Consider the following 26,623-nt stretch of genomic DNA (forward strand, 5'->3'; position numbering starts at 1 on the left):
GCAAATTGTCTCTGCAAGAAATGAACAGATAGAGCCAACGACATTGTCTATTCCACAATGCAAAAATAAATTAAGCTTCAGCATCATTACACCTGCATCATACTCCTTTTTTTGCCAGGGCTTTTATGCTCTATAAATGCTCTTTAGTGAGGAAAGCTTCATGTATTTCAGGAAGCTACTTGCACCCTTTCTTACTCTGCATGCATGTTGTATTTGTAATTGTTTTAATTAGACAAACTCTTCTCAGCTTTGTAAAAAAAAAAAAAAAAACTCTGAACATGCAAACTTGATTGAAGCAGCATTAGCCCAGGGATAGACATTGGTATACACAAGGGAACTGAAAGCCTCATCTTTCCTTGGTGTTCATATTCTTCATGACACAAATTAAACATGAATATATGAAACATATGAAATTTGTTGCAAATTTCATGTTTTCTATTTTTTTCAATTAATGCCAATAATCTTTTAAATAGGCCCTGTCATTTCCGTGAACAGATCTTTTGCTTATTATGGAGGAAAGGAACTCTGTAAATATGCAGTATGTATGGTAAGAGGAAGAAAAGAAGTTAATTATGTTCTTTGTATTTGAAAGGAGGCCTCTTCAGAGACGGGTTAAAATAGCTTACTCTGTTTACTGCTCAGTCGACCCAACAGGAAACACCTGGAGAGACTGTCAGGTGAAAGCCAAAGGGATTTATTTCACTCTACCCTGAAAAATTCTCCACTATGAGTCATTTTTTGATAGCAGAGCACAGTCTATCAGAACGCTTGTTTTATTCCTCCTTTGAATCAGTGGCAAAGCAGAAACAGTGGTGAAAGCAACGGATCTACAATTAGAAAACGAAAGGATTTGTTGGTGGATAAGCTTAGTGAAAAGATAAACACTTAAAAAAAATAATGGCATACATCACTCAGTTGCACTATTTTGAGGTTACCTTGGTAATGCAGAGCTTTAAATATTTTTGTCTCTGACACGACAGGTTGTTAATGAATTCATTCCTTTAGATGTTTCTTTCCTTTAGATATTCAATGTCAAATGTGAAAGTTTTATGTTATAGAAGATAAAACGTATTTTTCCCTCCTCAAAGATTTTTTTTTTTTTGATGTTGCAAACTGTGTCTTCAAAAATTGTTATGAAGGTCACATCTGACGATGGTCAAAGAGGTGAAAATTCACTTTAGCTTTACTCAAAGACCTGATGGTTGACTTGGGCTCCATAGACTCTGAACTTGACTCAAATTTTGGCACTGAGGACTTGATTCACACCCGGCTTTGTAAACTCTATGCAGATGTTGTTTCTCTCTCACTGCACTGAACGTTAAACCTTTTTTTGTAACATTCAGCATGCATGTTTAATATTTAACAAAGGCTTTTATTACAATTCCACTTCCATTATGCATTTACATTTAATAGCTTATGAAATAACCCTGATTCTACTGACTATAAAAATCTGAAATGGGGGTAATAACACTTATAAGGTGTTGTCTAATTAGCAAGAAACTTCTGTTTGAACAACTTTTGTTTGTCTCTGCAGCATGTCATTTGTTTTCATTCATTTGTATTCCTCCTGTCTGGAGACAAGCGGCTATATAATTATTTGTTGTTGAAAGCAGTGAAAGAGCTGCATCCACTTATTGATTCGCTGGGTACAAGTAAGCAATTTAATTAGATCTAATTTCTTTCCCTTTTCGGAAAGGATAAAGGGTAACTGCTCAATCACAAGACTAAAATTAAGGTTTAACCAAACATTTTACGAAATTTAATGATTAGTATAAAATATATGTTTGCCCACGTCACTTACATTAAAAAAATCTGTGTTTTGATAAAAAATAGTAAGAGATTTTAGGCTAATTGTAACCACATCTGGAAATGGTAATGGAGCTGCCATCAACAGATAGCATAGTTTATTTATGATTTTAGTGCAATAGTTTCAGTTTTGGAATAGAAAAAGCAATCTAGTATCAAGATTCTACTATTAGCTATACAAGATTCATGGGTCCATGTAGGAACACCAGCCAAGCACTTTGGCTAAGAGTTGTCCAATGTTCAGCCAGAAATATTTAAAATCTCAGAAGGTTATTCATGTATGAATAAAACAACTGGGTAAGGTAAATTACAGCAATAGCAAGGTATATATATATTTTGTGGGCATGTATCATATTGAAATGCTTGGATCAAAAATGTAATCAATAAGCAGAAATTTTATGAAAATATTTTTTTATTCATTGCCGTTTAAACTTTTAAATTGATTTCCAAGATGAAAAAAAACAATAGAATAAATGCATCAATAATATCTCAAAAGAAAAAAGGCATTTATGACTGTGAGTGTGTAAACTTCGAAGTACAGTAGTAGTAGTACAGTACCTCTCTGCTCAAAAATTATACACTCATGAGGTAAAACATTTGGATCATATGTGTTTATATATCAGTAACAATACATAATTCAAACTGTACTTACATGAAAGTGAAATTATGCAAGCGCACATAATTATTTGTATTTCTGAACTGGGAATTGGGGGGGGGGGGGGAATTAAATTACATGATATAATCTCCAGAAGGTACTAAGGGGATTTTGTGCACATTTAGTACCAAATAATAAATACCAAAATAAGTGGCTTACACCAGGACTACATCCCCCCCCAGCCATCAATTTACAGATAATAGTAACCATATAGAAATATAGAAAGCACTCAAGAGGAATTTAAATGAGACATCTGCATAGAGGCATTTCAATAAGACGTAACACATGGAGAAAACAAACGCACAGTGAGAAAAAGACAATGATGGGAAAAGGGGGCTGTTGGGTTTTGCTGTAGGGGAGCTTGGGGGGGTTTCCTTGATCAGGAAGGATTTTCTGTCAGAGAGACTTTTATTTGGCTTTACGAGACCTGTGCATGAGAAGAAACTTAATGACAAACTAGGTATTTTTAAATATGCTCCCTTTTCTAAATGAAATGATTTACTAATAGTCTGTTGAGGTAGAAACTTATGAGCAAAAAATAAACTCATATTCTAACTTTTGCGCTCATGTTTTGCCAGATGGACAATAATCTCAATGGTCTTGTTTTGCAGCTCAACATGGCTGTCACTGTAATGTATGGGCAGTACAAGCTTCAGTTTAAGTCTTTTGTTCAAAGAGATGGTCATTTTAACGAAAACATATGTTTTGATGTTGGTTCTGTTGTTGTATATTATGTAAACTTGAACAAACAGTGTGTATGATACAAACAGTATCATACTCACTAGTAAGAGACACTAACAATGGCCCATAAGAGTAAATCTACGCTAATGCGTTACAGTTTTTCATAGCAGTCCCTGTTTCACAGCTGGGTTAAATATTGTGAGACAAGAAGAGACAAAACAAAAGAGAGTTAGGATGGGAAGCTATGATCCAAAGAGCAGAGTGGGACTTGTGAAGGAGGTCGGCTTCAACACTGACCAGCTGCTTTTAGCTTACTCTGGAGAAGTCAGTGGTGATTTTAGGTTATGTATACGAGTGACCAGCATGGTTTTAAAGTTACAGCACACAGTTTGATTTGTTTAGACGCTCATTTCCTAATTTAAGTCGGGCTTAACATCGAGTGAAGCACAACAAATGTGTGTAAATAAAATTCTGTGGTCAGTTTGGTCAGTCACAATTTTGCGTGATTGTGTCAGTAACAGATAAGAATCATATTTACTGTTCTTATCAAATTTATCATTTGAATAATTCAGTCTGTTCAGTCACTGTGACTTTTGGGCTCTTTTAGGGAAATCATGTGCTCACCCAGTGGTAAACATGACCTATGTTGACTGATGAAAGTGCTTTACATAGGCAGGCTTTTCTAATTTGCACAAAGCTTGGTTCTTCCAAAGTGGACAGGATCATTTGTTGTTGTGTAAAGTCCAAAGCAAGAAGGTAGATTTTGGTAAGTTTAGTTTTAAAACTAAACTCTTGCCACTGTTACCTTAAATTATTTTGTCTATTTGTTGGATACGTGTTCATTTTTTCCAGATTTTTATTTGTATGTACTTTGTTTTTGCTTTTTCCCCAACCATACATGTTTCAGGTCCCCCAGAAATTTTAACATCAGAAAAAGACATGAGTAAAAGCAAAGTCATTATTTAAAACGGCCGTTTTCAAGTAATTATTCCAGTTATTAATGGTACAATGCTATCGATGTGGGAAAGCTAATGGAGAAAACGCAAAACACTGTTGAAACTTTCTTTGAGATGATCAAAGCTACACTTACTGACTCACAGTGCAATCTAACAATGAGAAAATGATGAGAAAAATAGAAATAAAGTCAGAAATATGCAAATGTTTCATTTGAATTCTTACTTGAAGCTCCATTCTGATCACCTTTAAATCAACCAGTGTTTAAGGTCATTTTGACATTGAACACTGCCAATCTAAATTCATTGACATTAATGGATCCTTGAGTCAAGCAGCATTTTACAAGGCCAATTAAAAACTGACCTAACTCTCCACATGCTGAAGATGCAATGTCAAGTTGCAACAAATAAGAACCCTTTGTAATCAAAGTTGATATGAGAGAAGACTGTTTTTGTTTTTCACTCATCGTTGATTTTGCACAAGTTAATGAGACAGGTTTCAAAATACACAAACCTTAATTTATATCTAAGACAGTGATAATATTTAAAGACCTAAAAAGAACATTTTAACATTTGTCATGTAGTTAAATTCTGCTATGGCCTGCAGTCATAGCTGTAATTATGTTTGCGTCAGATAACCATCTTATTAAGCACAGCACTTAGAAAACAGACTATACTAATACTTACAGAGTTTGACTCCATGTCCCTGAATCCTTGTAATTAGATGACCATGTAGATACACAATGCATCAGAGCAACAAGCTAAGCTCATTATAAAACTAAAACGAAGGACCTTGTTAAATTCTCAGTTTCTTTTCAGCATCCAATAAGATAACAATTGTTGTGGAAATACATGAGGCAGCATAAGGACAGCTAGAACAGAAAAGCAGATCTTCTGTTTTTGCTTGTTTGCTAAACTTTAAATTTTCACATCTACAAATTATTATTTATTGTTTTCAGACAAAGATAACTTGAGAAAATATAAAGTGGCGTTTTTTAAGTGAGGATTTCAATTAGCAATTAGCATTCCTTTATAAACTACATAACTTGTGCCACCCTTTACTGCAGTAACCACTATGAAATCACATAATGCCATTTTCTTGACAGCCTTTATTCAATCAAAAATGAAATCATAAATTGAAATCTGCATTTTGAATTTGCACATTTACATTGTAATATAATGCATATTCGTAATTAGCACTAATTAGCACATATTGTTTTACTGTTTGAATTTTTGTTGGTACTTCACTTTGAAAGTTGGGTCGAAGCTAAGGTGTTGCTGGATGAAATTCTGATAGACCTAGCTAGTAATTAAAATAGTTGGATATGCCATGCATCATTTCCGTGCCTGAAACTCCCAGCGCTTAATCATCATGATAGAAGCCAGGTCAACTTTTAATTAGGATCTGTGGAGTGATGTTTGATCTTTTATTATCCCAGAGTAATTTGATTGCTTCTGACTTTCTGCGAATGTCAAACTTTGAATGTACATATTACTGAAAGGGGTCTTGCCTGCTAAACCCGATGCCTTCACCTGGAGGCCAACCAAATTATAACCATCCATGCTTTACATATTTTCTTGACAGTGAAACAAAGAGATTCAGAGAATTTTTCTGTCCATTTTCAGTTTATTTATTTCCAGAAGAAGGTTTTGTACCTGTTTTTATAAATAACTAATATTTTTAAAATGTTTCTTTTTTTAAGTAATACCAGTGGATTGCCTACTATTAAAGCAAATGTTAGTAAAGTCTTTCCTGTTTTTTTTAAAACAGGACAGTGACTTTTTATCATTAATTTCTTCAAACAGGTTTGTTTTGACAGGCTCCAACAAAGTGCAGGGACTCTAAACACTCATTTCAGTTTGTAAAGCTCACTGAAATGCAAAGGATTTTAGAAAATCCTTTGTTAATTTACTAACCTGGAAATGTTCCTGATTAATGTTTAGTCTACCCTAAAATGTCAACAGGAAGAACAGATTTCTTTAAAATTAGTGTTAGTTTGACAGGTTAAACGATGTATCTTTGCGATCAGATAAGCTGGCCAGACTAATCCTGACTAATGCATAATTTGCTCACTGTTGATCAGAAAAACTGTAGTAATTTCAAAAGTTTACTTTCTGATAGGGTACAAGTGTGTTATATTATGCTGTCTATAAAATATTTTTTTTGTTTTTGCAGGTTTTTATTTTAATAAATCGCTCCATGGACTTTAGAACCTTTATTTTAAATTCTAGCACTAATTTAAGGGCTTTAAATGAGACGGTTGCACCTACAATATATGTCAAAACCAGTGACTATGAACTGAACTGATTGCTTATATAGAATATAAAAATACCTTATATATATCATTATTATGCATATGGCATGACATAGGGATATAAGGACTAAACCCGTTTGCCTCTCTAATGAGCTCAGCTCATTATTGGAAGCAGAGAAGAATGTACATATGCCTCCTGGTGTTGGCAACTGTTTTACACAGCTGATTTATTAGATGTTAGTGTAAAAGGATATGGAAAATTTACTTTTAAATATGAGAAATAACCACCTAAATAACTTATACTTCATAAGTTGCCTGTTTATGAATATTCTCCCAGTTTTGCATCCTCTAAACAGTTTTTTTCCAGGATTGTCCTGTATTTAGATCCATCTAACCTTCCAGCAGCTCTTACCAAAGTCATGTTCCAAAAAAATAGAGGATAAAATAAAATCACTACACCATGGTGCTGCCATTTTGACAGGTTTGGAGTCTTTCTTTAAAAACCTTGGACGCTCTCACAGGACATCTGTGCTAAATTACGCAGAGTTGGAGTCTTCAAATGCTAAGTGGCCAGCATTTGTACCACATTTTATCAAGTCTAGGGACTCCACAACACCTTAATCTCCTATCTCCAACTTGCCTTTCATCTCTAAAATTCTTGAGAAGATAGTAGCATCGCAACTTCACACTTATTTATCCAACAATAACCTGTATGAACTGTTTCAGTCTGGTTTTCGTCCCCTCCATAGTACAGAAACAGCTCTCATAAAAATCACTAATGATCTCCTTATGGCAGCTGACTCTGGCTTGCTGTCTATTCTTATCCTACTTGATTTGAGTGCAGCGTTTGACACTATTTGTCATGTCACCCTGCTTAATAGACTGTCTTCCATTGGTATCACTCAGACTCCTCTAAACTGGTTTAAATCATATCTTTCTTGCCGCACTCAGTTCGTTCGGATCAAAACCTTTTCTTCCCAGCCTTCCTCTGTTACATCAGGAGTTCCCCAGGGCTCTGTCTTAGGGCCCCTTCTTTTTATTATTTATCTCCTTCCCCTGGGTAATATTTTTCGTAAATATAACATTGATTTTCACTGTTATGCGGATGACACCCAGCTTTATGTTTCCTGTAAGCCCGCCTCCAACCTTCCACCATCCTCGCTTACTGACTGTTTGACTGAAATTAAATCCTGGTTTTCCTCTAATCTACTTAAGCTTAATAGTGATAAAACGGAGGTCCTTCTCATTGGTACTAAATCTAATCTGGCCAAAATCAAAAACTTTAGGCTTGAAATTGATAACTGTTCTGTTTTCCCCTCCCCTCAGGTAAAGAGTTTGGGTGTTATTCTTGACAGCACCCTTTCTTTCCAGTCTCATATTAACAATATTACCCGCTCAGCTTATTTTCATCTACGCAACATCAACCGTCTTCGCCCCTCCCTTACTTCCCATTCCGCTGCCATTCTTGTTCACTGTCTTGTGACATCACGCCTGGACTATTGCAATTCCCTTCTGTTTGGTCTCACCCAGAAATCTCTTCATAAGCTTCAACTGGTCCAGAACTCAGCTGCTCGTATCATTACTAAAACCCCATCCATGCACCACATCACTCCTATCTTGCAAAGACGTCATTGGCTGCCTACCAAGTTCCGCATAGAATACAAAATTCTTCTGTATACTTTTAAGGCTCTTTACAATATTTCCCCACTATATCTTTCCAATCTTATTCATATTGCCACTCCCTCTCGTTCCCTCAGATCATCCTCCTCCATCCATTTGTCTGTCCCCTCTGTCCGTCTCACTACCATGGGGAGCAGAGCTTTCAGTCGCTCTGCTCCCCAACTCTGGAACTCATTACCACCTCACCTTAGAAACATAAAGTCATTCCCTAAATTTAAAACCGAACTTAAAACACACCTTTTTAGATCTGCCTTTTCAATATGACACAATTGGTTTGCTTGATTTTTATATAGATTTTTTTTTACATAGATTTATATATAGATTCCATATAGATACATTGTTGTGTATTTATTCTATCTATTTTTAATTGCTACATTTTATTGTTTCTGTTACTTTTGCTCTTTGTACGGTGTCCTTGAGTGCCAGAAAGGCGCCTTTGAAATAAAATGTATTATTATTATTATTATTATTATTATTATTAAGTACATTCAGTCATTTTCCCATTCATCATTACCTCATGCCACTGTTACCTAATCAAATTAGGTTATTTCTGAAGGCAACTGCTTATGCTGGACTTTATTTAGAGGTATGATAATAAAGTAAGTGAAATAAAAATGCACATCACAATTTGTGGTTGTAATGTTACAAAATGCATTTAAAACATTGGCTTGATTTTATTGACGAGAAGATCCAATGTATTCATTTGACCTTGTGCCTTGTTGTTTCTTGTTCCTTTTTCCTGAGTTCAGACTAAAATAAGAACATATTTTTTTCTGCTGTGAAACTAAAACACTAAAACATAATCTTTCTGTGATGCATATAAATGTACAGCAGTTAGTGTTTTTAAAGATTGCATTTTAACAACATTAGATATAAATATAAAGCAACAAATAACCTCAGTTATGATTGATTATTTTATTTATGCATGTACAACATAATCCATTCATCCATCTGTCTGTTTGTTCATTCATTCATTCATTCATCCATCTCAAAAATGGATATTGCTTAACCAACTTTATATCATTTATTTTCCTTCCTAATTTGCAGATTCTGAGAATCCAAAAATTACCTTTATGCATACATGAATAAATACTTAAAATGAACAAATCCTTAAAATGTTTTTTTCTGAACATATTTTAAAACCATATCAGACCTAAATCTTTACCCAAGTATTGTCTTTATCAAGTATATATCAAGTATTGTCTAATGGAAATGACCAGTTTCCTATTGTCATACATTATGTAACCAAATTATTAAGGATTTATAGAGTCATTGCTTGGCACACTTTACAAAAAATGTGCAATGCCTCATTTTTTAACACTTTACAAAAACGATCAGTATAATATGAAGTTAGATTAGATTGCCACAGTTTTGAGTGGAACTATATGAACCTCACATTAAAGGAAGTGTTTGAGTCTGCACTCCTCCATCATCCTCTTTGACAGCAACAACACAAACTCATAGTTTTGCTTTGATCCTTTATAAATACAGATCAAGTATTGTTTAGCTGTCTTTTATGGCAGAGTACTTTTCCACAGTAAAGTAGCTTTAAAGAGTCTTCCAAAACCTTCCAGGATCCCATAGGGAGTCATTATTTTGTTCTGCGGTGTGGCAGAAAAAGCAATGAGATGTGTTGCTTTGAATAACTCTGCAACGTTCACTCGACCTGTAATAGATGTAAACAAAAATGATAGCTATTCAAGACATTTTTAAATTTGACCTCCTGCAGATCACCATTAAAAGAGCAAGTGACTGATTAATTACTGAGGGACAAAGGGAACGCCAGTGACAGATGGAGAACTGGTAAAGTATTTATCCTCTTTAGGTTTGACTCTGCAGGCTCCCCGACTGGAGTAATCACTCTGCCCGGGGAGCCCTCCTGTCTTCAGGTCCTGTAGGGCTGGATTTCTGGCCTTTGATCACTTCACAGATGCCTCCTGGAGCATAACAAATTACTCCAATGCAACTTTGTACCAAGATTCTCAATTAATTTGTTAGTGCAAATAAATCACAAATATTAAATAACAATGAGGAACAGTAGGACAAGAAGAAAAGTGCTTTCATCTACACTTTGCACAAAATCTTAAACTGGAAAAGGTGACAATTAGACACAATGAACAACATTTAGACAAACTGAACATATTCAGTGTATTAAATAGTCCACTAAAAGGCATTTGTAACCCAGCTGAGTACAGCCATCTAAAAACAGAATATTGACATATTATGTTTCTACTCCTGTGTTTCACATTACAATTTGCCTACTTCAAGGATGCGTTGCCTTGTCGGTTTTTTTTTATTCAGGCAATTGCCGAGTGGTTTTATTTCCATGAGAATATGACCCTGTGTATGTTTTGCAGACTGAATAACTTTAACCACAATTTCACTGGTGAAAATATCTTAGATCTATCAGCTGCCCTTCATTGGAATCTGTTTCTTCCCCAACTTTCTGTTTTTTTTTCTTCACAAAAATCTAATTTATTTTCCACTAAAAGTTTTTTGCCACTGTATATTTTAACACTCAAAGAACAGTACAGTTAAAGAGCCTTGCAAAAAAATTCATACCAGATCAACTTTTGCATACTTTGTCACATTAAAATGACAGACTTGGATGGAGGAAGTGGAAGGAAATGCAATGCCACAAAGTGCACTCACAAGTGACATGATTAGCAATTTACCAATGTGTAATTTAGTATCAACATTATTATAGCTTCTATGTGAAGACTTCAGAGACTTGTTAAGGAATTGTATAATGAAAATATCAGCTTAAATTGTGGAGAAGTTGGAAAACAGTATTCCAAGAAATTGGTCACCATTTTCTCAAAAAATGAAAAGAGAAGGGCACAAAATGTAGCTATAGCAAAATATAGCCATCCACTTAATGCCTAGTTCAGAATAAATATGCTGATTTTTGACCTGATTTTTCCTTGCTGACAATCTTAATGATGATAGGATTATAACGGTGGCTCAAAACTTAATCTTAGGTTAAATTCAGGAGATAACAGATCAACTGGAATATCCCAGGAGAAAAAAAAATTTTACTGGTGTGTTAAGAGAGATCGAGTCCATTTGGAAGGACGTGGGGTGTTTCTGGAGTACAAACAAGCATGTAGTCTGGTGAATGTGACGTTAAGTTTTCAGAAAGTGATGGAAACACAGAGAGAAATCAAAAATACAGGCAAAACTGCCAGAAAGTCCAGTGAACATATTGTGTACAATTGTGTTCCAGTAAACACAATGTCCATTGTGTTCACCGAACATTGAATGCATTAAAATGCACTTTCTGGACTTCCTTTTTGGTGTTTTTTTTTTTTTTTTAATCTGTTAAAAACTGACTATTGCTTCTTTGTCAGCCATGTTTATTTACTCTGAACTCGTGTTTGATCTCTGGCGAGATTCTCCATCTGACATCTGAATGTTTGAGAGTGAAATCTGTTGGTTTGTTGTGTTGAATTTGTTGTGTGGCTGTACACTACACACTGTAGGACCTGTTTATATCTATGACTTTTTTTCTTTTCAAATCAACTAAGAATTTTAATCCTGCCGTGTGAACTACACATAACCTGTAGGGAAAGAAAAGCATTGATCAGAGAAGCAGCCAAGATTCACAACTCAATTTGGAGAAATCTTTGTCAGAATAACCATTTGTCTTACAATCTGCAAATTTAGCCTGTACGGAAGAGAAGGCGAATTCAGCAATTATCAAATTGCTGAAGTGAGATGGCAAACATATGAAGGAAAAAGCTCTGATCAGATGAGATCAAAGCAGAACTTTTGTGCAGAAATGAAAAATATTCTGTTTGGTAGATGCAAGAACTTAACATGCAGCTCCCAACAGTAAACATGGTGGCGGCACCATTGGTCTGCGGGATCATTTTCTCATCAGTACTAAAAAGTAGTTAAAACGTATAGGAAGATGGATGGAACTAAATACAAGATTATTGATAGTTTTGGCAGATAATCTGGATCTGTTATTAAAAAGCCAATAAAACATAATAAAAAAAATTAATCTGTTATGTTAAGCAAAGAAGTGAGTGTTTTACACATAACCTCCCTTTGGGTATGAATTTAGACAGTTGGCATGAACTCAACATTGAATTTGAAAACTATTTTCAGAATAATAAATATATTGCACTCTTCATGTTGTACTTTCACTTTGTCTCTGTCCGGTAATGGCCCGGTCGCCTGCAAAATCATAACACCAGGGTCTTCCCCCTCAAGTTGCTGCTTACAGGTATGGCCATTAGTTCAGCTCCTGTGCTTAGAGAAGTGAACTCCCAGGTCAGCAAAAGGCAGTGAAACACAGGAGTGAATGACATCCCATCCAATTACTTGTCACCCCTGCACATACCAGTGTAGGGACTCGAGAAGACCACATGAGACACGCAGTTACACTGAAAAAAGATTCTGATCACTGCAGAGCCATATCACACAACTGACTGCTCCTCGCTAACTTTTTATGTCTTAGAATTACACACAGTGTGCACTGTTTTAAAATTTTTTTTTAATTCCTGAAAGGTTTTTGCCAACATACATTCGAAGTTGGGCTAATGTATCTGAATAGAACCTAAAAGGCCATCCAATCCATGCTTAGCATTAATGCAATGGCACAGAAGGGGAAAAACAATATATATTTTTTTCAATGTATTCACCATTGTTTGAGCTTATTCTAAATTTCACCATGAGAATATTTCAAGCTAAAAAAGTGTAAAAAAAACGTTCAATAACTGCTTGAGTATAAAAGAAGCTAACTCCTTGATTATATAATTTTGCACATAACTAAGTTATTGATAATTTTTTTCATTGCTTTAAGAATTATGTTTTTGTGCTTTGATAAAATTAAAAACGTTAGGAAGCTCACAGGAGAAAAAAATTGAACGGACACAAATTTTTAACCAGCTATTTTCAGTTAGAGGTTTGCATAAATGCCATTTTAATTTTGGGGATTTTAATGATTTATTTGACCACTTCTTTTTAATATTGACTTGAAAAACAACATAAACTTTTAATAGTTTTTCTAAAAACAGGGTTATAGTGGAGTAAGAATTTATCACTGATGTTTAGTAGACCATGTTTTGTCAAGCCTTTACATACAGATTTATGTACAAAACATATTTAGATTCCCACCCCCGCTAATATTTGGTCAAATGTCTCTGTAAATTATAGAGAAACCATGTGGCTTCAGAAATGTGCAGTCAAGTCCTGCACATTTTTGACTGAATATTTCTCTTTCACAATAGGTCATTTAAGTTGGTTGGTTGCTGGTACAACTTTTGAGCACAGTCCATACATTTTTAATAGGGATGAAGTAGGGGCCATTCAGAAGCTTAATGTCATCTTACTTTATCTTTTGAAAAATTACCTGGTAATTATGGTGGCATAATTGCTTTAGCTGTGGCCGACCTTAGTCTTTGATCATAAAATACATTTTAAAAAATTTACTTGAACTTGTGAGGAGCTGCATGTTTAAGTGGAGCTTGAAGGTGTCGATTTTGGATCTGACCAAATGCTGTTCATTGACCTTTGTGTCCCAGCAGGTTCCGGCTTGTTATAATCTTGATGGTTCCTGGATCGTTCTTGAACATCGTAAGCTTTCCGTTTATGTCTCTTTGAGTAAAAGACAAATGGACTGAATTTATATTTGGCTTTTCTAGCTATTCTAACAATGCAAGGTGCTTTACACTGGAGTCAACTTCACCCAGCCATATGCATATTTTTGTCCATAGACAGAACTGCAGGCAACTTAGGGTTAAGTGTCTTGTTTAAGCTTTGTGAGAGGAAATAAGATAAGATAAGATAAATCTTTATTGTCATTGTCACAAGGACAACAAAATTCAAAGGGTGCCATCAGTCAGTGCACATGCCCAAATACTCATGTGGCACAAGAAAGCTGGAATAAAACCTTTAAGTATTCATTTGCAAGACAACTTCTCTACCCACTGAGTCACTGTCGACTGAACGTTTGAAACTTGGACACAGTTGGGTGTTTCACTGGCTTCCACTAGTTCCAATAACTCAAAATGTATGTTTTTTTTTAAAGCAAGCTATTATGACTCTTCTGGATTGGTCCTTTGGAATCAAATAAATCATAAACATCTAAAAATTAATATGACATTCATACCACTGGTGAGAGAATGTAAATTTTGGACTGTGTCTATATTTGAGTTCTAGTCCTCTCTAATTATTATGAATAAATTAGTTTTAAAGTAAATCTTTGGCAAAAACCATCTGAGAGCACTGAAATATTGCCCTTATGATGAACAGTCTGGCTCACTCATTAAAATTCAAGGAGTCGGCTACCCAGGAGTGAGTTAGTCCAAGATGTTTGTCACAGAACCCTGGGAAAATAATGTTCATGCCTACTGCCGAAACATTTTTACACCTGCCTTCGCTCGTTTGTTTTGTTGACTTAACAAAAATGAACCTGTGTTTCCAGCAGTCTCCATCTGAAACCTTTCTGACGGCCCACTGCTGGGGCAAAAGTTACACGGACAGAGTAAATACCCAAAGAAAAACAGAACTTAAGGAAAGTCAAGTTGAAAAATGTCCAGCAAAACAAGAGATTTCATTTAAAAGGGTCACTTTTAAATGCAGTGCAAATTATAATTTGAAAGAAATCAAAACCTTCTGATGCTGCAGGAACATGACTCATGAGGTTCTGTTCAATTCATAATAAATTAATGTTACATAAGGATCAATTAGTGCAGTACAGATTATTTTAAGAATACAAAGGCAATCCTAATAGATGCATACCAGTAAAATAAAATAAAACAAGAAACTATTTTGTTTATTTGTTACTTTCTTAAGAGTCTTATTTTACAAGAAAGAGTCAAATATCGTAAGTAAGTAAGGCCCCTGGTGGAGCTTCTTCAACCAGAGCTAAACAAACAGCATTGTTCCAAGCCATAAGAAGAACAATGTTGTTGTTTTTCAGCGAGTGTGATTATTCTTAGAAACACTGTTCCTTCAGGCCATACTTCTGTGAAGTTTGAATCACATCAGGGGTAGGTGGTTTATCAGCAGCTGTTTACTCTTCCAAACATGGCTGAGCTTGAGATTTTAAGCGTTCTGATGCTGATGACATACAAAGCTCTTAATATTTAACAAACCTAAAAAACAATGTTGAGAAAAATAAAATTTTTGCATGATGAAAACATTAGCATGCTGGGGTGTAGAGGGTTAGCACGCCCCACGTTTGGAGGCCTTAGTCCTCGACGCGGACGTCGCGGGTTCGACTCCCGGTCCCGGCGACCTTTGCCGCATGTTCACCCTCCTCTCCTCACCCTTCTTCCTGTCTGCCTACTGTCAAAAAATACGAGCCACTAGCACCTAAAAAACTCTTCGGAGGGAAAAAAAAGGATTACCATGCTGTTTTGACTCTTTTTGAAGAATATCACCTGCTTACCTCGAGCTATTCACGTTATATACTGTTTTACATTAGTTACAAGAAGATAACAAATATCGTAATTTTAAAATATACACTACACAATATGTCACTGTTGAAAGGGTAACATAGGAGTAACAACAAATGTGTAAGGAAGTGTCTGGTTAGTGGAAACCAAAAATGAACCTTTTGGCCTTTATGTAAAACCCTTTGTGGGGGAAAGCTAACACTGCATCCCTCTATATGTGATGCAAAAAAACAAGACTGCATATCACCATTAATTTACCATATCTGTCATGAAAGAGTTTGGAGCTTTCCTTCTCGTTTAGAAACTGGCTACTGTAAAACATTTATGTATTTTTTGTTCTCCGATTATATATTTTATCTTTCATTTTGCATCTTTTTTTAACATTCCATTTAAAAAGCTGTTCTGAATGAGCTGAATCAGGTCTTTTGGAGATGGATCGACTTCCTGATGATAATCTTATGAACTTCTACAAACATGAATGCTGTAATTGACGATGCACCTCATCACTCATAAATTAAAGCTGAGGGTGTGTGGCATGGGGGAGGGCTCTGCGCATAAGGCCTCGGCAGCACACGTATCATTTAATTAAAAACTGCTGTGACAAAGGAAGCATGTATCCAAACATTCAAGCTCAAGGGGAGAAGGTGAGGGTGGATGCTCAGTAAATGCAGCAAATGGGCGTTTGAGAACTGTAGAAACAGCGACATAAACACAAGAAACAAAATAAACACAACCGATAAAAGTGTTATGCTGTTATTGTGAGGTCCTGCACTCTGTTCTGATTTGATATGATGTAAAGGTTTGTCCTTTAGGTCAGGGTCTTCATGGATTGAACTTGTTTGGTCTGAAAATCCCAAAGTTGCTCTATTGGATTTGGATCTGGGAAATGTGGAGCCTAAGGTTTTGTACATGCAGCAGGCAAATCAGACCCTTATCTGACTTTTTCATGGCAGTCTGAATGGCCTGATTCTAATCTTTTTACCCTCCCAAAAAATGGTGCCATTGCCATGCGTGGTACTGTTTTAGCTTCCTTCATCTTGTCATTATCTTGTGACAACACAGGCAACTAACATTGCTGAATAACTTTAAAATAGATCCACCGACAGCAGCATCCATTATTACGTTTTTAACATTGCGCTGCTGTGTGACATCTATGTTCTTCTACACCTGTGGGTCATAAGCCATTCACATCATTCAGCAGTATGAACTACCACACAAAAAGTTGATTTCTTTGAGCATCAAGACCTGCTGTGTGAACGTTGACCGAGGAAACACCTGAAACTCTCTTCGGCATGTTTTTTGTCTTATTGCAGGGTGTATTATCCTGATAAGTAAGGCAGGAGGATACTGTTTCATTAAAGTTTACAGGAATGTAGCAGGCAGTTAAGTGTGTGGATCACATCCTCGGATGCTGTGACCCAAACTTTCCCAACCAACGATTAAAGATTGACCAAATCATGCCTCTGACTCGACCGGCCTGTTTTCTTCTTGTGGTGGATTCTGGAACCATGAGGTCAACCGCCGAATGATTTCATTTTAGGTGTGTTTACCTGCTTTGGGGGAGTGAAAGACTAACTCCTAGACCAGTCTGTCTGTTGCGAGCGAGGGGGGCATTAGCTTACAGCTACATTTCCTTTACAACAGTACAAATATAAGTAGAAAAACTTACCTTACTGTCTGTGAAAGCATGAACATATCTTAATGTCCTTATAATTGCAGAGTCACATGGGAGCTGATCCATGTCTCCAGTGGTCATTAGGGAAGGTTATAACTGGACAGGATAGCAGTACATTAATGTTTGATGTATTAATGTGTTTGTATTGACAGAATTTCTGTTGTTTTATTTCAACTGACAATAAAATGGAAGTGCAGAAACATCAGGAAGCATAAGCAGTAAGATAAAAACCCTAAAATCCTCCAATCATTCACTGGACCTCCCTCACTGATGCTTTGAGAAAATGTAATTAAAGGGATCAGAGAGGCATAAGACTTAACAGTGAGAGATTGGTTTTCTTTTGGCGCTGCACCGCTTGCTGAAAGTTTACTCTTCGTTTGTTTGCATCTTCTCCGCCGTGATCTATCTAGTTTTAATGTGCAGTGGAGATTGCTTTTGTTGTGCTGCTTGCTGTTATTTTACAGCCTTTTGGTGCAATTTATCCAGCTTAAGTGTTCAGCCAAACCTTGCTGAAAAGGACAATTCGTGTTTAGTCACGCTCCAGGAGCCGCGTTTAATTTCAGTCTTTTCCTGTTTTGCAGCAAGGTCTGCACACCCTGTTGCCCTCCCATTTAAATTCTGCTTTGCGGACATAAAATAAATAGTAAATTTAGCAGAGCCTCCCCCTTGGGTACCAGAGACCCCCCTGGGGTGCGCATAAGGCAGAAACGAAGGAGCTGTGGGGGACTGGTTCCTCCTGAGGGGTCAACAGATGCTGATGCCGACAGATCAAGAGAGTGATTATTCAGAGCGTAAGAGATTCTCTGGTACTTGTGTTTGTTGACTCCCCTGGGAGTCAAATCATCCCACATCACACCTCCATAAATCGCACACTCATAATTAGCACAGTTTGAAACCAGCAGCAATAGCAAAGGTGTTCCTGATGATGAAAGGTTGCTTATCAGAAAGGAGTGACCATAAGGGTGGTGCTACTGAGCTGAAGAAAGCTTTGAGCTACGCTGTAATGTGCGACTCATCTTATTTTGAAGAACTGCTTTTCATGTCTGTATTTAGATTATAGTTCAAGGATTCCTTTTGTGTCCCTTTCATGGCAATGACCTCACTTTCTGAGCTAAATTTTGGACTGGCATCTAAAGTAAAATGTGTCCAAAGATGTTTTTGTTCAAAACATGAAGCCATTTTAACAGTTAAATTGGAGTGATCCTCTCTTTGGACAAACAACACATTCATGTTTGTTCAAACAGCAGTGAGTTGGGTTTTTTTTTTTTTTTTGATGTCAACAAATAGTTTCTGTTGACATTGAATCAACTGAAGTTCACACAACAAAACTGGAATAATGTTTTTTGTTGTTTCTGAAAATGTTTTAGCCTTTTCCAAATTAACTAGGCTTCTGTTCAGAGGTTTGCATGCGCTTCTCATCAGCCTGAGTGTCATTTGTTTGGGAATTTCAATGCTGCATTTGAACTATTAATACAGCTTTCATTTTCTCTAATACACACAGCATCAAATTATATGTCTCAAATATGCATACACCTCTGCTATTATTTGTTTAAAAAAACTTTAGCAAGTTGCACCTCAGTCGCATACGTTTTATAGCCATTAACAAACTTCCATAAGAAATCTGACTGAATATTAGACCACTCCTCCTGACAGAATTGAGTTTTTTTGATTTGGTTGGTTGGATTCTTGTCATGAATCCAGTTTTTAGGCAGAGTCCAGAAATTCTCACAAGGCTGAGTTCAGAGCTTAACGTTAGCCTACCATATCTGTTCCAAAAGCAGTCGTGATGTGTGTTGAGGATCATTGTCCTCTTGGAACAACTGAGAGGGTTGAGAAGTGCTGATCCAAAACATACAGCTGCTAGTTAAAAACTCCTGCTACATGTGCGGACAAGCCAAATGCTGTATGGAAAAAAAGTGTTATCAAAGCCAATAGAAACTGAGATATTTGGCCACAGTGACAAAACAGTGTGTTTGGAGGAGTGAAACTGAGGCGTTAAAACTCTGTACTTGTTGCCAAGGGTTGTAGTCAGAGTGCTTGGAATAAGTTTTAATTTCAGATATACTATTGCGTTGTAAAAAGGTAAAGAAAGCTGTTAAAGAAGATGGAGTATTGCCCTAAAAATGATCAACTCATGTCAAATTACTATCAAGAAATTTTAAGCAATGATCCCACATACTGTATATCAGTGCTGTTTTATGTGGAATATCTCAGATTCGCATGAAGTGTCTGGAGTGACCTCACCAAAGCTCTGACTAACCCAACTGAAAATTCATGGACTGTACCTATAACATCATGTCAGTGCCAGGAAGCAATCAATCTAAATAAGTTCTACCTTTTCTGTTGAGGGGAGTTGTCAAATATCCAGTCAGAATTATGTCAGGTAATTTTAAATATTAAAATTTGTAGATAATCTGCATGAATAAAGCAAGTGATATCAAAATAGTAAACTATTAAGGTTTTTATGGACACAGTGTTCTGACATACTGTTCTGACCTGAACTGTATGTCCTTATAAGCACTATGAGAATGGAATGCAATGTTTGTCTAGTTTACCAGCCAACTATGTTTATGTTTTTCTTTGGCCTTACTTTTAATGAAGTTTATCACCTCATTAAGACAGGGAATTCTGTCTTGTGTAAAATCTGATTTCTATTTTTAAAGAAGCCTAAAATAAACAGGTTTATTTTAAAATATATGCATTCTTTTTTGAAAAGCCAGTCTTTCTTTTCAAAGGCAAGTCTCACAAGGAAGGATATTGTAATTCTGCTGCTACCTTGTAAAATACCATCCACAGCACAACTTAATTGTAAAACATAATGGTTAATATTATGTTTCTGAATAATAGGAAAATTGCAACTTTACAGTGTGGACCATAAATTACAGACCAGACAATAATTGGTTTGAGATTTCTGCATGATACATTTTACCTACTTTCAAAGCAATTTATAGCAGAAGCATGCTTCAAATTATAAGAGAGAATATGAAAAGCTTGCACCCCCCCCCCACCCCCCCTTGTCCCTGCTTGGACTGTCAGTTTTTTCTGATTAGAAATTTTTATGTTTTTGGAGACTGAGGAGGAGTACTAACTAAAATCTTAACTTTTGAAAAAAAAGGCCATAATATAAACAGAATGTCTGAATTATGTATTGAAAATGTAAGAAAAAAAATCGAAAAGTAATATATATGTAATTATTAGTGTTTGTCCACCTAAGTTTAAAGTTTACATAAACTGAGCACCATTGTGTTAAATGTTCCCTTCTTTGCTCTTCGTCCAGATTCAGATCAGTTTTTATTGATAGCTTGAGTTACAGTAAATCATTTATACCTTTGCCAAACCAAAACTTTCAAACTTGGGAAAACATTAAATCCATATAGTGTTTTATTCAACTATTTTAAAAAAATGACTCACTGAAACTAATGCTGTTGGGGTTATAAAATCTTTTCAAATATCTTTTTAAAATCACATCTTCACAATTTTCCACCCACAAATGTCATTGTATATTTTACAGCAAGAGTGCATTAATGTTGTTGTTACTCTAATTAATATTGCAAAGCCAGGAGGAAGAAAATTCAGCTGTACGCTTTAATGAACTTGTGCAATAATTCTGCACTGTTGGATTTCTCAACAAGCTGTTTTATCATGTTAGTTCTCAGCCTGGAAACAAAGTGTTAACAGCAGATTTCTCTGGCACACAAAACTCAGAGCAGTTTCAGTGTGTTGTCATTCAAAACCAATTTACGAAGCAGTAGGATCTCATTATTACACCAATTTGATTCCAATTAGAAGAAATGAATCAAATTATCATTTTCACGGCCGGCTGCAAAATAAGTGGTTGAGAAATGAACAAGACTGACATATATAACTACATTATATCAGCAAATTGATCAGAGCTTTTTGGTTTCAAACAATGATTGGTCCATTTCTTTTAAGTACAAGGACAAAAGGTCAAACAGTTTAATGTAAAATTTTATTCAACAGGAATTATCGTCCTTTTTTGTTTTATGTTATACATTAGGCAGATGTTTAACCATGAATCTGTAAATTTGTCCAACCAATTAATGGTAACAAAAATGTCTTAGTATTCAATAGGTATTGCGTACACGATCAGTTAGTGATCTCTGTTTATTAGAATTGCAGTTGAAGAAACAAGGTTTCTCAGTGGCAGAATTATGATCACTTCCTGTAAAGTTTTATTTTTACTTGAAGGACCACAAGCTTTTGCTGAAAAGGTACAATTTTGTACCTACTTTCACCTGTTTTTGTTCACATTTTCTTCCCATAACTTCACTTGCATATCCGTGTAAAATATTCAACAGTTTCCACATTCTGTCAAAGTCTGTGGTCAGCTTCAACTCCTGCAAGAAGCACATTCCAAGATCCAGTTCAAAGCTGACAGAAGTTTTTCCAGAAAATGTATCAGCAGTTTTGTTTCCTCTCTGCCCACATTCTGCTTTCCTCTGTACAGCAGATTTAAAAAATTAAACAACCAGACCCCTGTCACGAAAAAGCTGATGCTACTAACCGGCAACTGCCAAGTCCAATAGAGGTTCACCACAACCACATCATCAGCCAAATATAATGGAAAATATCTAAATATAAAGTTGCCATGGTAAGTTGTAAATTAACCGTGTGTGCATTTTACTTGAATGAGTGTTTTCATAAGTGAATATGTTTTAAACTGGGTATACAGCAGTTTTTCATTTGTATGACATGCAGCTTAAACTGACGACACGTTAAAAGAGAATAAGTGAAGGCTGGCAACTTTGTGATAGTGAGGAACGGTTGAATCTTCTAGAATTAGCACCTGGAAGTGTAGGGGGAAAAAAGGGTCTGCTTACATTGCATAAAAAATGTCCTTTTTGGGATCGCTCCAGCTTAATATTAAAAATTTTATAGCCTTGCCAAAACAAAAGTTTACCCTTCCTTGCTGGTGCATTCAGTTTTCTGCTACACTAAAAGTCTTTCAGGTCAGTTGACAGCTGAACCATTGACACCACTTTTGGTATTTTGTAGCTTTTAGCGAAAATCTGTTTTTGTCTTTCTGTCATTTTTTTTTTCTTCATGTTTTGGTTTTTATTCTAACTGTTGGTATGATTGTACAACATTTTATGAAAGGCTCTACTGACCACGACTGTGGGCAAGTATTTGTTTTCAGCTTGAAGTTACACTGGCTGAGGATATTGATGGGTAGTAAATAGGACACATTATCTCCACCATGTGATAATGTGTCATGTGAACATTCTGTATTTCTTTGGGGCTGTCAAGAGAATCATTGTGATGAATCAATTTATCTCTGAAACTAGAGTTCTTTCAGGGTCTTCCCAGGCTGCAGGGGTCAGCGTCTATCAAAAGTGATCCAAGAAGAGTACAGTGATGAACCTTTGACAGGATCACGGGCAACCATGACTCACTGATGCATGTAGTCTGAGCAAGCAAAGAAGCTACTGGAACCTGAACTTTTTAAAATAGTTTGAGCCATTTCTGAGTGATTTCTATCACTGATCAGCACTGTTTTGACAAAAAATGTGAAACAACACGCAATTAGACATTTTATCACAAAATTACGCCTCATTAGTTTATATGTAAACACAAAGATCGTAATACTGAATGTATGAATGCAATATTCACATGCCTATATCAAAGATTTTGCAGTGTTATATGCAAAACCAACTCTGAACAACACAGAAACATTATAGCTCTGGAAGAAAACCTAAAAAAAAGGTGTGAGAGAAACCAACTACACGCCCACTCCACACTTTTCATATTTGAATTAAAAAAGAAATAATTTGGATTAATCTATTATAGTTCTTTCATTTGACAATTGTTAACAAATTTGTGTTCGTCAACCCCATAAAACTGCAAAACATGCATTATGGTTTGTGACTGAAGTGGGACAAAATGTTGAAAAATTGAAGAAAAACTTAATCTTAAGAGAAAGCTACGCTACATAACTTGCTCTTTATTGAAAATATGCAAGAGCTTTTAACATAGTGAAGTCGCTAATGGTGTGCTCTAAACCATATTAGAGAGAAATTATGAACTTTGATCACACTTTTATTGAATGCTCTTTGCTCCCAAGTCGGTAATTACTTGTGTGCCATGCACAACATCCACGAAGTTTCATGCTAAAGATTTAGTTACTAATAGAAAGACATAGTTTCCATGTTTGCAAATATATTGAGGTTTTTGGAAAGAATATGGCAATATCACTTAAGAAATATAACAAGACTAATACCTGTGGTAGTCTAACATATTGATCCAATAAATTAAGTCCTTGTGATTAAGAAACTGACCTTGTATTTTTGTATTTGTTTGCCACCGGTTTGATTACTTTGTGTTCCTTCTTCAGTTCATGAAAAAAGCAATCATTGAGGTTAAGTGAATGGCCTTGAATTGGGCGTGATTGCAAACCTCCAGATACCTGCAATTTAAATCATTGCTCTCTTCTCTTCCACTTCCCCAAAGCACACGTTTTTAATGAAAATGTACTCTGTGTCTTCTTTTTTGTAGGCTCGTGGGGTCAGTGTATAGGGGAGGTGTGTGGCTCAGGTGGGGTTCAGACAAGGACGATATGGTGTGTCCACATGGAGGGCTGGACTACCCATAACTCGCACTGCCAGCATGTGGAAAAACCAGAAAGCAAAAGGCAATGCTTTAAGGTCTGCAACTGGCACCAAGATCTTTTTGAGTGGGAGATTTCTGACTGGGGGGCTTGTGTTCTTGTCCCTTTCTTTTCTAATGAACTCAAGATGAGGACTACTGAGTGCATTACAGCACAGCATGGCATTCAGAGGCGCAATATCCACTGTGTTCGCACTTCCAATCGAAACACTGTCAGCATAAGGATATGCGAGTTCTTTTCCCAGAAGCCTCCTGTGGAGCAGGCCTGCCTCATCCCCTGCCCTCAGGACTGTGTGGTTTCAGACTTTACCTCATGGTCGAGTTGCAGTAAAACTTGCAGTGCTGGTCTACAGCATCGGACTAGACACGTCCTGGCCGCACCGATGTATGGAGGGGCTAACTGCCCTAATCTAACCGAGACCAGGACTTGTACTAACTCTGTTGACTGCCCTGTTGCAGAGGGGGAGTACCAGTACAGCCTTAAAGTAGGGGCCTGGAGTAATTGCCGACTACCCCATAACAAGGATGCCGTCTTAAATGGAAGGACCACAGTGGACTTTGGTGTTAGCTCCAATGAGAACAACTCTATCACGACACAAACATTGGATTCTCACCACCAATTCCGTCATCACCAGTACCACCATGGTCAAGCCCACATAAGATACCCCATGTCATGGGAGCTAGAAGTGGGATATCAGACACGACATGTACGCTGTGCGAGAAGTGATGGCAAGAACGTTATGCTAAGGTAAGAAGACTGTATGTTTTTTTTTGTTATAAATGCATTTTTTACACATTTGAAAACATCACTTTCATTGGTTACTTCATCAGGTACACCTTGCTAGTACTGAGTTGCATCAGTCTGGTACTTTACAGTTTGGTACTATAGTTCATCTTCTTCAAGGTTTAACATGAGATATGAGATAGTGTTTTACATACATTGTTGTTATGCAGCTGTTTGAGCAACTGTTACTACTCTTCTGAATTTAAAAAATGTATATGGTAAAAAAAATGTAAGCAAAATGATTGACTGCAAACTGCCTATTTCACACGGTAAATATCATTTAATAGCAGTTCTACCAACATGATCCATCTCCAGTGTGATGCTTTCATCATTCTCTATTAATTTTCATTCAAGCATTACTCTCGTTGATTTATTTGTCAGGAATATATTGGTCCATAAGATGTGATCTTGACCCTTATATAGCAATTATTGAAAGACTGTAATTTAAAAAGACTTGTCTCACTCAGCCACATAAAATGAGCATAACTACAGAATATGACAAATAGGATAAGTAACACTGAAATGTTTTACTGCAGCGATGCAACAGATCTGAACATGCTTCTTCTGACTTCATTAGATACTTTGTGCTGTAATGAATCAACCACAGGTTTTGCAAAATGGTTTTAAGATTATTTTATGCATAGAAAACTAGAAAGCATAGCATTATCTCTTCTATACACAGCAAATTTCAAATCATAACCAAATATATGACTTACTGTGATAGATTCTAGGCAGAGGTGGCATATAATGACACATTACTTTGTAAAAAAAGAACACTTGGGCATGTTTATTTGTCACCTGATTATGAAGAATCTGTTAAAAATTTAGTTGCCTATTTTAGAAGCTTTGTGTTCAATTCGAATTGGTCATTTCTTGATGACAGTTTATTTGGGGAGGAAAAGTGAAATTAATTAAGAAAAAGGCTTAATGTGTTTGTCTGGTTGGCTAAATAAATGGCTTATTTTTAAATTTATTTTCTATATTATAGTCTCTCTTATCTAATTACATCATTGCTTAGTTGCTATGTTGCTGGCTTATTTATTGATTAATTACTTATTAAGTAGATTGTTTGCTTGCTTATTCACTTATTCAGTGCTTGCAATGTTGGTTACTTTCTCATTTAACTTGCTTACAATGTTACCTACCCGTATTTTGTTCTCTATGTATTTATTTCATGATTTTCTTATGTACCTACTTCTCTCACTGCTTAATAATCTGTTTGCTTACACGTGACTCCATTTTGAACTTAATTATTTACTTCATATTTCCCTCATTTTATTTATGTCCTTGTTTACTTACCTGTTTACTTACTTTATCTTGTTGACTAATGTAAATTCACTGGCTGGCCAAAAAAAGATGACTCTTAAAAAGGGGACACATTTGGTTGCTTTAAACAGGCCAGAGTCTTTCTCCCCTGTTGATCCGGATGTTTTGTGCGAATCAAGTGAACCTTGATGTGGACAAAACAACTCGACTGGGCTTAAGAAATGAAAAGCTACTCATTGCATCAGCTGGGGTTAAATAACTTGTTTGCTGGAAGTCGTTATATGACAATATCCAACAGGAAGCTCATACCTACTTGCTCAGTTAAATTCAGGTGGTGACTTTTTTTTAGCCTGGCAGTGTATTTACTTATCTTCTCACCTACTCACTTTTGTATGTACATACTTATTGACCCACTTCTTTACTAAAGAATTTGTTTTTGCAATGTATGTGATCCCCTATGGTTTCTATTGGCTGTTTTGTTCATGTAAGGATGGATTCAGTAACACAAAATGCTTTTTACAGATGTCTGTTATTTATTCCATTATAACTAGATTATGTGAGAGCTAGTGTTTCAGCAGCATGTTGGCAGGGAGGTGAGGTATTATTGTGTTAAATGTTAAGTGGTACTCCCCTCAATCGCTGCTTTTTGAGCTGACCCTGGTATTTGGATTTGATAAGAATAGATTTTGCTGCACACATTTAAACACAAAAATGGAGCACACGCACACGCAGTCATGATTTCTTTGCCCCCAACATCAAGGGAGGAAAATCATTACATCTATATTATGATGTATTGTCTAAATGCCACTAAATACTCTTGGTGTACAGTGACACC

The 26,623-nt window shown here is 36.1% G+C and overlaps 1 protein-coding gene across 3 annotated transcripts in view; it reads left to right on the plus strand.

Annotated features, from left to right (window-relative positions):
- Window positions 1–26,623, plus strand: part of thsd7ba (thrombospondin, type I, domain containing 7Ba) — a 204,651-nt gene that overhangs the window by 62,606 nt on the left and 115,422 nt on the right. For all 3 annotated transcript variants that reach the window (XM_028024089.1, XM_028024091.1, XM_028024090.1), the window contains one exon: window positions 23,628–24,486. In XM_028024089.1, the coding sequence (XP_027879890.1) occupies window positions 23,628–24,486 (859 nt within the window). The remainder of the gene's footprint in view (window positions 1–23,627; window positions 24,487–26,623) is intronic.

Source organism: Xiphophorus couchianus, chromosome 7 (genome assembly GCF_001444195.1).
Source record: "Xiphophorus couchianus chromosome 7, X_couchianus-1.0, whole genome shotgun sequence".
Lineage (NCBI taxonomy): Eukaryota > Metazoa > Chordata > Actinopteri > Cyprinodontiformes > Poeciliidae > Xiphophorus > Xiphophorus couchianus.